This window comes from Dipodomys spectabilis, unplaced genomic scaffold (assembly GCF_019054845.1).
Source record: "Dipodomys spectabilis isolate Male_0828 unplaced genomic scaffold, ASM1905484v1 ptg000215l, whole genome shotgun sequence".
NCBI classification, from domain to species: domain Eukaryota; kingdom Metazoa; phylum Chordata; class Mammalia; order Rodentia; family Heteromyidae; genus Dipodomys; species Dipodomys spectabilis.
Genome location: NW_024870892.1, coordinates 10,290,801 through 10,305,132, shown reverse-complemented (window position 1 = coordinate 10,305,132; position 14,332 = coordinate 10,290,801). Strand labels below are relative to the sequence as shown.

The window sequence follows — 14,332 nt, the reverse complement described above, 5'->3', positions numbered from 1 at the left end:
ATTTCTGCCTAGACTGGCTTTGAACTGTGATCCTCGATCCTCATCTGCTTCCTGAGTGGCTAGGATTACAGCGTTGAGCCACTGAACCGGCTTCAATATCCTTTTGAAGGTTTAGACCTGTGCTCTGAGGCAAATCGGTCTCCACCCACATCAACAGCCACCTGGGTTCCGGTCCCTGCCTGTCGGTGCTGAGGGTGGGGCAGTCCCTGGCACTTGTCCATCAAGACTTGAAGCTAGGTCCTCGTGGCCCCAGTAAGGAGTGGACCCGATGGGAGTCCTGGAGCCCACAAAAATCTGCGAGTGTGTTCCTCAGCTTCTCAATTCACAGGGGCATTCCTGATTAGTGATCCTGGGGCTTCAGATGGCTTGTCGGGCTGGGTCCAAAAGGACCTCAGCAGGGCCTCCGTGGAAATCGGCAGCCGCCCCTAATCCCGGCTGGAATCCTCTGGCACCAGGCCCGCGTCGGCTCCAAGGCTACTGGGCCCAGGGCCAGGCCCACGGAAGTTGGGGCTGCTGCCAGGGCTCCAGTGGCCCACGGGATGCAAAGCACATGGAGGCAGGGCCTCACCTCCACGCGGGGAAAAGGAGACTTTCTGGGCTGCTTCCAGTAAGCAATATCTCTTTCCAGCAGAGACGGCTGGCAAACAAAAATTGGTTAATTTCCCTTATTTACTGCACGTCTACTGGGGCTGGGAACTGTGCCAAGGTTATGACCAGGGTCTTCTCTCGCAGCCCAGCCCCCGTGGCTTCCCTGGTGTGTGGGAGATCACCTTAGTCTGCCAGCGGGTCTGAGCATTCCAGTCCTCACTGCTGGATCAAGTTTCTTAGAATATTAATTTGGGATGTCAGGCTTGGGTGGAGAGGGTTGGGGTGAGGGTTCTATCCTTTCGTCCGTGTGGTGAACGGATATGCACGCTCACCTTGCAGCCTGGGGCTATTTCCCCACTTGCAGGGGGGCGAGGGATGGGTCTACCGTGAGGCCGGTGCCTCAGTTTCCCCATCCCTTGACTCGTGGTCGAATGTGACTGAATTGAGGGGGGGGGGAGGGTTAAATACTGTGGGGGAGGCGGGGAGGACTGATCCAGGATCGCGACGCTACTGCAAGCGTGCTCATCAGGGACTACATCTTCGGGCCTCTAGCTAGTTCCAAGAGCGAACGCGCTGGGTTTGAATCCACGGTTTTGGCCACATGCCCATAAGCAAGATGGCACGCTGCAGGTTCCCTGCCCTATTCCAAGATGGCGACGCACCTCCCTTTGCCCTCACGCAGCGGGCAGACGGACCCTGCCCGCTTGCAAGATGGCGGTAGCTGGGGGGCTAGCACGCTTCTCACCCGCCTGACTCGCCACGTACCCACTCTCAAGATGGCTTTTCCTGCAAAGACACACACCTGATGGCGGCTCGCTCACTGGCTCCGATGCCGTCACGTGGCCCCGCTTTACTCCTCTCTTTCACCAACCATTTCCGCCTCCCACTCTGACCGACAGCCGTCCCCAGCAATAGACGCCTAAGCTTTCTTCAGGCCCCACCCACTTGAACGGCCTCCTGCCATTGGGAGGAGCTCACGGGAGACGACGGAGTTCTCCCCGCCCCCGGGCGGCGGCGGGAGCCAATGGGCAGTGCGCGCGGGGGACGTGTGCGGGCGTCTCCGCCATCTTGTGAGTCTATAACTCCGAGCCGTTGGGTCGGTTCCTGCTATTCCAGCGCCTCCGCTCCGTCCCCCGCGGGTCTGTTCTGTGTGCCATGGACGGGTGAGTTGTGCCGCGCCCCTCTCACGTCGTCCTTCGGCTCGGCGCTCGCTGCCGCCAGGGCCTGCCCCTTCCCCCGCGGCCCCGCGCTGTCGGCGCCGCCGCCGCGCCCGCCGGGCCTCCGCTCCGCGTGGCGCCCGCTGGTCTCGGGCGGCGAGGACGTCCCCGGGCGGGAGGGGCCGCGTCGGCACCCCGTCCGCCCGGCCCCCGCGCGGGCGTACTTGGAGCCCCCTCTTGTTTCTTAATGGAGCGCTCACAAGGAACCGCCCCCCCCCCCCCGTTTCGGCTTCCCCGCAGGCGGGCGGACGGCCTGGGCGGTTCGCTTCCGACTGCTTTGGCGCCGCAAGGCCCTGCCATTTCCCGTCCTCCCGCGGCGCGCCCGGATGTCCCTTCGCGCGCCCCGTCCGGCGCCGCGTGCGCGCGTGCTTTAGTGCGCGTGCGCGGGGGCCCTGGCGGGGACGCGCGTCTTTCCCGCCGCGCGGGGCTCTGCCCTGGGACCCCGCCCGATCGCCGCCCCGGGCTGGGGCTGGCGCTGGCTGGCCGTGCCTAAGATTCCACGTACGGAAAGCAGCAAGCGCGCGCGAGAATCAAGTCCTTAGGGTTAAGATCAGGTCGACTCTTGGCCCCAATTGCGGACCCCGAGGGAGGGCAGCCAGTCTCTTTCGATGGACGGCTCTCGAGTCCGTGGCTTCTCTTGTGTGCGGAGCCTGGACCGCCATAAGCTTGAATGCTACTTGCGTGTTTCCGGGAGGTTTTCCCACGACTTAGCAACTGCCTAAGGCATGTGTTGAAACTGGACTTTTTTTTTTTTAAGTCCTTAGCAAGCCCCAACCGGGAACTGGAGCCCCTTTCGGCCACGGGGCAAGGCATCGGTGACTCAACTTAGGACCTGAGCTTGCCACGTCGAGTTTGCCTGGGAGTGTTTTAAGCACCGGCCGAAATGGAGCTGAGGGCCTCCGGGCTCCGGTAGAGATAGGACAGGGCTTCCCGCCTTTCTCCAGATGGGGAGAAAGTCCAGTCACGCGGAGCCAGAGTTGATTAGTAACTTGGGTTGTAATCTGGCAGGTCCGTTGATTTCGTTAATTTTAACTGATCATTCTGGCGGCCCCTGCAGTGCAGAGCCTTACCTGCCCCATTCTGGCGGAAGTTCTGGCCTTGGGGCCCAGCCGACCTTGGCCTTCTCGCACCTCCAGTTTTATATAGGAAGCCCTTGAACTTTAGCTTAGCTGCAAGCCTCAGCTCTGGAGGGGAGGGATGCCTTTTGTGCTTAGATTTCCACTGCTCAGTGCAGAGGCGGGCCTGGGGTCCTGCTGGGTGGGAGGGGCGCTAAAGGACAATGATAGGACCTTTTGAGATTAAATGAAAGACTGGCTCTCCTGTCCTTCCAAGTTTTGACTGGCCGCTGGCCTTCCATGTCTCTGAGCCTGCTGAGTACTGGCCCTGCTGACATCTCTCCTTTTCTCTCCACAGCATCGTCCCAGACATAGCAGTTGGTACAAAGGTAGGCGCTTCTCACTTCCTTCCTGGTTCTGCTGCGCCGCCTCTGTTCTCATTCATGCCAGCCCTTTTTCTGTTGTCTTAGAGCACAGAGCTGGGTTTGTTCCCAGCGCAGCACTCCTGCCTGCAACTTGGACTGCAGTGGTGTGCAAGCCAGGTGTGCTGGAGAGATTACAAGGGCACAAGCCACTGGGGTTTTGGGTGGTAGGGTCTCATGATTGGCCCCTCCATCCTTTACCCGCCATAAACACACCCTTTGCCATGGAGCCTCTGTTTTTTCTTGCTGTAGGCTGTGGGGTGAGTCTGGCCCAAGCAATGAGGTCCAAGGGCATTTAGCAATTGGTTGGCTTTGGCTTGGAATGTGTATTTTGATAGCTTCTTGGTTTAGAAGCATAAACTGTCAAGTTATCCAGGTAGACTTTGCTCTGGAACTTAAGGATTTTTTTAAATTAAGGGTAAACAGATAAGGAGGTGCTGTAACCTCAGGATTTGGATGTTTTTGTTTGGTTGGGGGGGGGGGATGGTCTACTTTGGCCTTGAACTTTGGGACTCAAGTGACCCTCCTGCCTCCCAAGTGACAGGGAGAGGTGTCCCTGAGCTAGCCTTGGTGTTTAGGCAGCTGCTCAAGGCCAGAACTGGAAAGTCTGCAGGGTGGCCAGAGTAACCACCTGGTGGGGACCAGACTGTCTTGGAGAAAGGCGGTGAGAGGATCCAGGCTGTCAGGTTGTCTCAGCTGTAGCTGGTGTTGGGCCTCTTGTCCTGGGCCTTCCTTCCATAGAGGCCACTGCAGGCTGGGCCCCCTGCCGGCATCCCAAGCAACAGCAGCTGGTTTCTGGTCCGTGGTTGGCATGCTAGGTTTCAGTTTTCTCGGAGTGGTTGCGTCTGCACCTGGCTGCCTGATCTTCCTGCAGATAAAACCTGTTTGTTGAGTGTAGGCGGAGGGAGAGAGCTTTGATGGAGGAGCAAGGCTGATGGTCTCCTGCCTCTTGGCAATTGTCAGTCCTCACCTTCAGTTCACTACAGAGGGCTGGGGGGGGGTGAAGAGGGCAGAGGGGAGGCCAGGAACTCGTGCCAGCACTGGCATCTCTGGTCTTCTCACCAGCGCTAGGGTGACTGTTGACCTGGGGGTGCACATTGCAGGACACTTGTGCCCAATTGCCTCATGCTGAGGTCCTTTTCTTTGATGGTTGATTGATTTGAGCACAGGTGCCAGGGAGACCTTCCTGTCTGCCGGGTAGCCTGGTCGCCCAGCCCCAGGACCTCACCCCAGCTTGGCCTCCAAGGCTCTGCCCTCCAAGGCCCTGGCTGCCTGCAGCAGCCTGGTCCTGCGGGCCCCAGGTGGGTGCCTTTGCCTTCACTGATAGTTGGTTGCACCGACCGTTGTGGGCAATTATGGGTTCCAGGCAGGTGGCCAAGAATGTGGCTGCAGAAGCACACACAGCCTGTCCCCTTGTCCAGGCTGTAGCCACGATGCCCCTTTAAGGTTGGTGCTATGAGCAATGGGGGCTTTGGGAGTGGCTGGCCTCTGTCCAGCTCAGGCTCTGCCCTTTGTGGGCTGAGGAGGGTGTAACCAACGGCAGGAAGTGACTTCCTTTGGTTTGGACATGCTGACTGAAGGTTCTGGGCTTTGCATTTGAGGTTGGCCTGCCTTCGGTGAGTTCAGCTGTGATTTCCACACACCTCATTCCCGTAGCCCAACCATCCTCCCCCTATGGGCCACTGAGTCCTGTGGTTTAGGTTACACATGATTTACAGCAAACCTTAGCCTTGAGCTAGCATTGACTCTGTTTCGGGAGGCACCTTGGGAATGAGTGGGAAGCCTGGATGGGTGTAAGTCTTCAGCAGTCTGCTTGAGCAGCAGCCAGGCCCTGCTCTTGAGCCCTCCCTGTGGGACGTGAACACATAGAGAGAAAGGTCCTCTCTACAAGCTTCTTGGGGACCTCCTTGGGTTTCTGTCCAGTCTGCAGACCTGGGGGTCCTGGGGAGGGGCAGCCCTCTGGGGCCAGCAGTCCTGGCTTGTGAGTGACAGGACACAGCTCACTTGCTTGGTTGTTGGAGGTGGGGGAATAGGTGATCCACAAAGGTTCTGAAGGAAGGGAGGTCCTTTCCTGGGGAGAGGCTGAATCTTTGTCCCCAGGTGGCCCTCCTAGGTAACTGGGAGGGGGCTGGCCTGAGTGGCTATCTGCAGGGTCTGGGGCAGAAGTTGACACTGACAGAGTTACAGGCCCTCGGGGAAGGACTGTCCCAGCATCTCCAGTTTCATGTTTTGAGTGGGGCTCTGTGTCTTGGAGTTTGAACAGGAGGAGTTGCACATTCCTAGTATCTATCACTCCTGGGGTTCTACTCCCTTAAGCTAAAGAGCAAACCTGTTGTTTCAGGATAGATAAGAGCAATCAGAAGACAGGGGACTGGCTTGGGAGCACTCGAGATGGAGATGAGTGGGTACCCCGCTCTTCTCCCGACAGTGTCGCCTGCTAGCTGCATAAAGGGGCAGTGTCTCCAGTCCTCTGAAAAAGGGCACTGCGGCTGCTGCTCGGGTTTCCCTGGGCAGCTGGAAAATAGGACAACTCTTGGGGTAGAAGAAGAAAAAAGGGAGGTTGTGGCAGGGCTAGGTTTCTCCTGAAGCACTGTAGTGTGGGCACAAAATACAGCACAGGGAGGCCCTGGGCCAGCACCCACAGTCAAGCTTGACATGGGAAGGTATGTCCACAGCCCCCATCAGCCGTGGCCCTAGGCCCCTGAGGTAAAAGAGCCCAGGTGTGAGGCTTTGTTGAGGTCTGGGCTTGCAGGCCAGTGCTGGGGGTGGGCATGTCCTGAGAAGGGGAAGGGGGTTCTAGCGGGGAGACAGGAAATGCAGTTTCATTCTGCTCTTTTTTCAGCGGGGATCTGACGAGCTTTTTTCTACGTGTGTTACCAACGGACCCTTTATCATGAGCAGCAACTCTGCCTCTGCAGGTAACCCCTCTCTCAGCCCTGCTTGCTTTGTGTGTGTGGCTGTCCCCTCATGAATTAAGGTCATGTTGTAGTTAAGAGGGACTTGAATTTGTGTTCAGTTCAGACTGCTGTGGCCTGTGGGCCAGACTGGGTGGCGTTTGCCCTGGTGTGTGCTTGGATTTGCAGGAGAAGTTTTCATAAATATTGATTCTGGTGGTTTTGACCCTTGAGCTCCAGGTTTACAGACAGTTTTCTTAGAACTGGAGTGCAGGGTTTAGGAGGCAGGGACAGGAAGGGAGGCCTCCACCAGGAGGAGCAGCTGGCCACCTGCGTGCTTCCCATGTGGCTCAGGGCTGGAACCCCCCTCCTCCCCTCTTTCAGCCAATGGAAACGACAGCAAGAAGTTCAAAGGGGACAACAGGAGTGCTGGGGTCCCCTCCAGAGTGATCCATGTCCGAAAGCTGCCTGGGGATGTCACCGAGGGTGAGGTCATCTCCTTGGGGCTGCCCTTCGGGAAGGTCACCAACCTCCTCATGCTGAAGGGGAAGAACCAGGCCTTCATTGAGATGAACACGGAGGAGTCAGCCAACACCATGGTTAACTACTATACTTCAGTCACTCCGGTTCTCCGTGGCCAGCCCATCTACATCCAGTTTTCCAACCACAAGGAGCTCAAGACCGATAGCTCTCCCAACCAAGCGGTGAGTCTGCTCTGGGGGTGAGATGGGCTGGGCCAGAGGCCCACAGACCCTGGGGCTCATGTGTGCTGTCTCCACAGCGGGCTCAAGCTGCCCTGCAGGCTGTGAACTCAGTCCAGTCAGGAAACCTGGCCCTGGCCGCCTCTGCTGCAGCTGTTGATGCAGGGATGGCTATGGCAGGGCAGAGCCCTGTCCTCAGGATCATTGTAGAGAACCTCTTCTACCCTGTGACTCTGGACGTGCTGCACCAGGTGAGGTGTGGGTGCGGGCTGGGCGGCTTGCCAGCCATGCGCTCCCCCCCCATGTCTCCAAGGGCCTCACCATTGTTTTGTCTGTCTTGCCTGGCTCCTAAAGATCTTCTCCAAATTCGGCACAGTTCTGAAAATCATCACATTCACCAAAAACAACCAGTTTCAGGCGCTGCTGCAGTATGCTGACCCCGTGAGTGCCCAACATGCCAAGCTGGTGAGTAGGGGTTCCTGGGATGGTGGGGGGAGGCAGAGGCCACAAGCAGGGCCAGTGCTCATCAGGCCTTTCTCCCCTGTAGTCCCTGGATGGGCAGAACATCTACAATGCCTGCTGCACACTGAGAATCGATTTCTCCAAGCTCACCAGCCTCAATGTCAAGTACAACAACGACAAGAGCCGTGACTATACACGCCCAGACCTGCCCTCTGGTGACAGCCAGCCCTCGTTGGACCAGACCATGGCTGCAGCCTTTGGTAAGATGCTGACGCTGTGGACCCAGTGTGCGTGACAGATGAAGTAGGGGCTTGGGTGGGGATATAGGCTGCACAGCTCAGTCAGCGTCTGCCCGCAGGTCCCGGCCGCTCCTTGCACGCCAGCACTGCCCAGCCCAGTGCCCCCATGGCCAGCCCTGCCTTCCCTGCCCCCCAGAGCAGCGGACCTGCCCGCGGATGCTCTTGGATAGCCCCCAGCAGGCTGGGCCCACCCCACACAGGTTCTCGCGGTGGAGGTGTGGTGCAATGATTAGTGTCTGTTTGTTTCTAGGTGCACCTGGTATAATCTCAGCCTCTCCGTATGCAGGAGCTGGGTTCCCTCCCACCTTTGCCATTCCACAAGCTGCAGGTATTCACACTCGCTCTTGACCCCAGTGACTGCATGCCCACACCACCCTCCACGTAGCACTGCTTCACGGGGCTGGTGTGCCGGACTGGTCACCATGAGTGCCAGGTCACGGGACCCCTTCCTGGGAGGGGTAGGACTCAGGCAGCTGTAACCACAGGCGGCCTGGACAGGGCAGGGCAGGGCAGTTAGTAGTCAGGGCAGGGCCAGGAGCCCATGTCAAATGTGGGCTGTGGCAAGAAGCTGCTAACTGTACAGTGTTTGGTCTGGTTCCCTTCAAGCACCTCGGGCGAGGATGAGGACGCAGTGTGTGGAGGGATGTATCCCTAGTAGATTGAATTTAAGTGGCCCGGTAAGCAAGTGGCCTCTGAGGCTGAGGAGCATGGGCCAACGGCAGCACGTGTGCACTGCCTGGCTGCTGCGTGCCCGTGGGCAGCCATGCGTGCTGCGTCTTACCTGCATGGAGAATGCGCGCACGGCCGTGCGTGTCCTGTGGCAGGCCCTGCTTGCAGAGGGCTCGTGTCTGTGATCACGGACTGGAGCTTTTGTGCTGTGGGCGCATGCAGACTGGTCCACACCCCAGCACGACTTGGTGCTGTGTGAGGAGAATGGGGTGTGTTGGAGGAGCCGCAAGGAGGCAGTGTGGCGGGCGTGGGCCAAGTGGACCCATGCGTCATGCCTAGGGCTAGAGCCAAGCGCTGCCTCCCATCTGTGGCTCCTTGTGCATGAAGAAGGGGGTACCTGCACCCTCTTAGTGACAGAAGAAGCTGCTCGGAGTCACTTCTTGATGGCCCTTCCTTTCCAGGCCTTTCTGTCCCTAACGTACATGGAGCCCTGGCCCCACTGGCCATACCATCAGCAGCTGCTGCAGCAGCCGCAGCAGGCCGCATTGCCATCCCAGGCCTCGCTGGTGCTGGGAACTCGGTCCTGCTGGTCAGCAACCTGAACCCCGAGGTATGTGGGTCTTCTTTCCAGCCTTCTCCCAGAGCTGAAAGCTGTGAACCAGGGAGAGAGGGGTGTGTGGTCTTAGGTCTACTGGCCAAAGCAGATGGGGCTCTGGAGTCCGCAGCTGTGGTCTTTGCAGGCCACCCCGCGTCACCGCCCTACTCTACAGTCTGCTCCTATGTCTCCACCTTGCTCACGTTTATTCTCCTTCCAAGATGGCTCTGGATTTTCCTGTCTCCCTGATGTCTTGATTTGCATTTTCAATTTCATAGTATTCAGAGTTGAAATATTTTTAGTTACTTATCTAGAGGCAGTCTAAGATAAATGAGCTGGGGGCACAGCAGACACAGCTTGGGCCTTCCCTGGGCTTGTGCTGTGCCCACACCACAGGTCAGGTGGTCAGGGCTTGAGTGCACAGCCTGTTTGTGGGTGGCAGCTACTGAGATGTGTGTGTGTATGAATTTGTCAAAGGGTCAACTTGGCCCTGGGAGAGCACGGATGAGAGGGTGAAGGCTCAGGGAGATAGAATCTGCCTGGTGGGATGAGCGTTTAATGGTATCTCTTGTCTGTCTGACTCCTGTGGCATTCCTGAGCTCAGGGTTGAGCAGGGTGAGAGCTGTGCTGTTTGGCCCCACCATAGCCTCCACTTGCTCACTGCCTTGCAGGCATGGCATTTTGAGCTGCTTTGCAGCAGCTGTAGGAGCCATGTTGCTCAGTGACCAGGCTGGCCCTGGGGTGCCATTGGCACCACAACTAGGGAAGTGGTGGGGCAGGCCAACCCTGCAGCCCAGCCCAGCGCCCATGCACTGCTTCTCCTTGATGGTGTGTTCCTCCTCCAAGCGGAGCCATGAGGCGTGCATGCCTGTATTGGTGTGTGTGTGTGTGCGTGTGTGTGTGCGTGCGCGTGTGTGCGTGTGTGTGCGTGTGTGTGTGTGTGTGTGTGTGTGTGACTGAGGGAACACTGCCTTATTTTCTTATGTATTTACTGACCTGTGTTTTTTGCTACTTTTTTTTCTTTTCTCCCCTTCCCCTTTCCCAATTTTTTTCTTGCCCTGATCCGGAATTTCTTTGCCAACTGACTGCACGGTTCTTCTGCTTCCTGTTGTTGCTTGAAACAAAACAAAACATAAATAAATAAAAACAAAACAAAACAAAACTCCCCCCTCAAACCCTGCTCTCCGGAAACCAACCTGCCCTTGAATATTAACATCCTGACAACTTCATCATCCGTCAACCTGCTCGCCTGCGGGGACTGTCTCCTCGTGGTGGACGATTGGCACCTCGCCCCCTTGACCTCTCCCTCTCCCCTGTCCCCTCGCTGCCTTGCTCTGCTGTCCTCTAAAGAGAGTCACACCCCAAAGCCTCTTTATTCTTTTCGGTATGTTATTCACCCTTTTATTACCTTGTTTTCATTTAATTGAGATTATTTTACACCCTGCGATGTACTATTGAGTTTGCGGTTTGGCCTTCTGCCTCGTTACGTTACGTGGTTTGCTTCCGGTTTGCGGATTGTATCTGACCATAGACACGCATGGTTTACCGCCCTGCATGCTTCTCGAGTTAAACGTGTCCTTAGCATGCAAAAGTGGTCTTTCTGACAGTTACCTGTCTGCAGTTCATGACTTGCCGAATGTAGCATCCTGTTAGACGGCCCTGGGCTGCTAGACGCAGGCTCCCTGGTGGCAGACTAAGTAAATGGGTCCAGCCGGGCCACCAGAGCCTGGAGGGGAGCGTGGGGGCTGGGTGGGTGGGGAGGCTGGCTGGGCTGGGACCACTCAGATCCCCTTGTCCCGGGCTTTTGAAGGAGTCTATGGTGATGTGCAGCGGGTGAAGATCCTGTTCAATAAAAAGGAGAACGCACTGGTGCAGATGGCCGACGGCAGCCAGGCTCAGCTGGGTAAGAGCTCTGGGAACAGGGCCAGGCTGGGGCTATGCCCAAGCCTGGTGGGCACGTCGGTCATGGGTCTGAACTGACTCTCTCCAGCTATGAGCCACCTGAATGGGCACAAGCTGCATGGGAAGCCTGTCCGCATCACCCTGTCCAAGCACCAGAGCGTGCAGCTGCCCCGAGAGGGCCAGGAGGACCAGGGTCTCACCAAGGACTACGGCAACTCACCACTACACCGGTTCAAGAAGCCTGGCTCCAAGAATTTCCAGAACATCTTCCCACCCTCAGCTACCCTGCACCTCTCCAACATCCCGTGAGTCTAGTCGGGCTGTGGGGTGGGCCACAGGCCACACAAGCCACGGTCCTGCCTGCCTTTGTTGTTGTTGATCGTGGGGCTTGAACTCTGGCCTTGGGTACTGTCCTTGCACTCTTCAGCTCAAGGCGAGTACTCTACTGCTTGAGCCACAGCGCCACTTCTTGTTTTCTAGTGGTTTAATGGAGATAAGAGTCTCACTGACTTTCCTGCCCAGGCTGGCTTTTGAACCACGATCCTCAGATCTCAGCCTCAATAGCTAAAATTACAAGCGTGAGCTACCAGCGCCCAGCTCCTGCCTGCTTCTTTAGGCTCTTCCTCCAGACTAACATTTAAGGCCTCCTTGGGCCAGATCAGTGTACTCGCCAAGCTGGTCCCAGCACTTAAGCTAGCAGAGGAGTGGAGCACGGGAATATTTTCTGCAAGTGTTTGGGGCTTTCATTCTCATAGAAGCTACATGGAATGTGTAGTCACCTGTGACTAGACGCTGCTCTTTGCTAGTTTAGTACTAGGGTTTGAAGCCAGCTGGCTAGGCATGCATGTACTCTGTTGAGCCACTTTTGCACTGGTTGTCTAGAGGCAGAGACATGAATATGCTTGGGCAGTCCTTGATTGAAATCCTGCTTAGGCTTCTTGCTGTAGCAGGGACAACAGGGGCACATGGTTGTACTCGGCTTTTTCTGAGATGGGATCATGAACTGTTCTCCCGGGCTATAGTCCTGATCTCAGCCTCCTTTGTAGCTGTTTTTATTTTTATGACTGTTAGGATCGTAGGCACGTGCCCAACTGTTTTGTGTTTCATCTTTTGAGGACTAGGTATTGAACATTTGGCCTTGCATTCCACCACTGAGACACTACATACATGTACACACACATACACTGATCCCTGGTGCTTGGACTCTGGGCCTAGGCACTGTCCCTGAATTTTTCTGCTCAAGGTTAGCATTATACCACTTGAGCCACAGCTCTACTTCTGGCTTTTTTGGTAGTTACTGGAGTTAAGAGTCTCACAGACTTTATTTTATTTTCTTTTTTGGGTCCAGTCGTGGGGCCTGAACTCTGGGCCTGGGTGCTGTCCCTCAGCTCTTCAGCTCAAGGCGAGCGCTCTACCACTTGAGCTACAGCGCCACTTCCGGTTTTCTGGTGGTTTATTGGAGATAGGAGTCTCACGGTCTTTCCTGCCCTGGCTGGCTTTGAACCGCGATCCTCAGATCTCAGCCTCCTGAGTAGCTAGGATTACAGGCGTGAGCCACCAGCGCCCAGCCCTCACAGACTTTATTGCCCAGCTGTTACCTAAGTAGCTAGGATTAAGGTGTGAGCCACCAGTGCCTGGCTCCTTAAATCCTTTGAGGTTTCAAAGGACATTTGGGTGTTCCTTGTCCTGGACCCCACACAAGCACTTGCCGTCTTGCTCATACCCTCTCTCCATAGGCCCTCCATATCTGAGGAAGACCTCAAGATCCTCTTCTCCAGCAATGGGGGCGTCGTCAAGGGGTTCAAGTTCTTCCAGTGAGTATAGGTTCCCATCAACCCCTCATGGCCTCTGCTCTACCTCTGCCCTTCATCTTGACCGATACCTGCCTTCTTGCAGGAAGGACCGCAAGATGGCACTGATCCAAATGGGCTCTGTGGAGGAGGCAGTGCAGGCCCTCATAGACCTGCACAACCATGACCTGGGAGAGAACCACCACCTTCGAGTGTCCTTCTCCAAGTCCACCATCTAGGTGCCTTGCCTGGGCTCCCTGGCGACAACTTCCACCATTCCAGAAAAGCCACTTTAAAAAGCAGCTGAAGTGACCTTAACAGACCAGAGATTTTATTTTTTTAAAGAGAAATCAGTTTACCTGTTTTTTAAAAAATTAAATCTAGTCCACCTTGCTGATTTTCGGCTGCAGCAGCAGCAGCAGCAGGGTCCCTGCCTGCCCAGCCAGGCCCAGGGCCATGTGTGCCTTGTAGGGCGTGAAGCTGCAGTGGGTACCCAGACCAACTGGCTTCTTGTGCCTTAGAAACCCGTCTGCCACGCACCATTCACGCATCGACCACAGGCACATGGGCGACTGGCCTGGGCTCTTGCTGCAGGTGAACAAGGCAGCCACAGGCAGCCACGCCTTCCCTCACGATCATGTGTCCTATGCTGGCAGGAAACAAGGCCAGCCAACCCCCACCTCTTAATCAAGTGACATAATCATCCCAAGTCCCCAGCTGCCCCCCCCCCCCATAGCCCAGGGGCTCTGGCCTGTCCCTGCCTCCGCCATGGAGCCTCTTCCTAACCTTTGTATTATACATGGATGCGGTCGCAGACATATCTGTGCCTAGCAATATTTCCAGTTGACCAAATATCCTAATCCTTTTTCATTTATATGCAAGAGACATAGTTTTAAGTAACTTTTTATAGCAAGATGATGCAATGGTATGAGTGTAATCTAAGCTTCCTCCTTGTGGTATTACTCGTATGCTGTACTTCTACTCTTTGTAATAAGTCACAGGCGGGATCCAGGCTTCAGGAGCAGGCGGCTGCGGCTGGCTCGCGCAGGCGCAGGAAGCCCAATCCTCAGCCCGGCTTCTTTCTGAGCCTCCAGTTGCCTTACCCACTCAACTTGTAATCTGCCTTGGAAAACTCTTTAAAACTTTCAGGGTCTGTTTTTTTTTTTTTTCCTTCAAATTTTGGACCAAAGTTTTGTTTCTTGTCTGCCTCTGATGCTGAAGCCCCAGGTGCAGGACTCAAGTCCTGGTCTTAAATGCTCTGCCCTGTGGCTCAACTTGTCCCCAGCAAGAGGGGTACCCTTGGGTCCTGAGGTTCCATAAGTTCCATAAAGGAGTGTAGCAAGGGTGTAAATATTTATAATTTTTTTATACCTGTTGTAAGATGCGGAGGCAGCACATGCGGTTTTCTATGGTGACAGATGTATATTTTGATACCAGCGATTACAGGCTCAGTATTGCCTGTGGAGCCAGCACTGGCCACAGTACATTCCACTCCCGTCCCAGATGGCTTGTAATGCGGAAAGAGCTCAATTAAACCGTTTTATAACAAACCTGTGCCTTCCCCGTAGCCCTTTCTTGCTGTTGACGCTGTAGAAGGCAGCTGCCTGCCCTCTGTACCTGGACTTGGAATAAACTCCTGTGTCCTGACCTCTGACCTCCTCATTGGGCCTGCTTGTCTTTGCTGCTGTCTCTTCTCACATCCAGCCATTCCTCTCCCCACTTTTTCTCGCCTGGCTTC

General features: G+C 56.0%; 1 protein-coding gene across 5 annotated transcripts; it reads left to right on the top strand.

Annotated features, from left to right (window-relative positions):
- The first annotated feature begins 1,461 nt into the window (after positions 1–1,461).
- On the top strand, positions 1,462–14,241 carry Ptbp1 (polypyrimidine tract binding protein 1). 5 transcript variants are annotated; one of them, XM_042697320.1, is made up of 15 exons: positions 1,635–1,751; positions 3,219–3,249; positions 4,452–4,583; positions 6,125–6,200; positions 6,561–6,880; positions 6,958–7,128; positions 7,232–7,342; positions 7,425–7,599; positions 7,889–7,966; positions 8,769–8,917; positions 10,253–10,286; positions 10,713–10,805; positions 10,893–11,109; positions 12,541–12,618; positions 12,701–14,241. In XM_042697320.1, the coding sequence occupies exons 1-15, from the start codon at positions 1,744–1,746 to the stop codon at positions 12,831–12,833; spliced, it is 1,806 nt and encodes a 601-aa protein (XP_042553254.1). In that variant the 5' UTR covers positions 1,635–1,743; the 3' UTR covers positions 12,834–14,241. The 5 variants fall into 5 exon arrangements, with proteins under 5 accessions (XP_042553259.1, XP_042553254.1, XP_042553256.1 ...); XM_042697322.1 differs by lacking the exon at positions 7,889–7,966 and having other exon boundaries at positions 1,636–1,751; XM_042697323.1 differs by lacking the exon at positions 4,452–4,583 and having other exon boundaries at positions 1,638–1,751.
- The last annotated feature ends 91 nt before the right edge of the window (positions 14,242–14,332 follow it).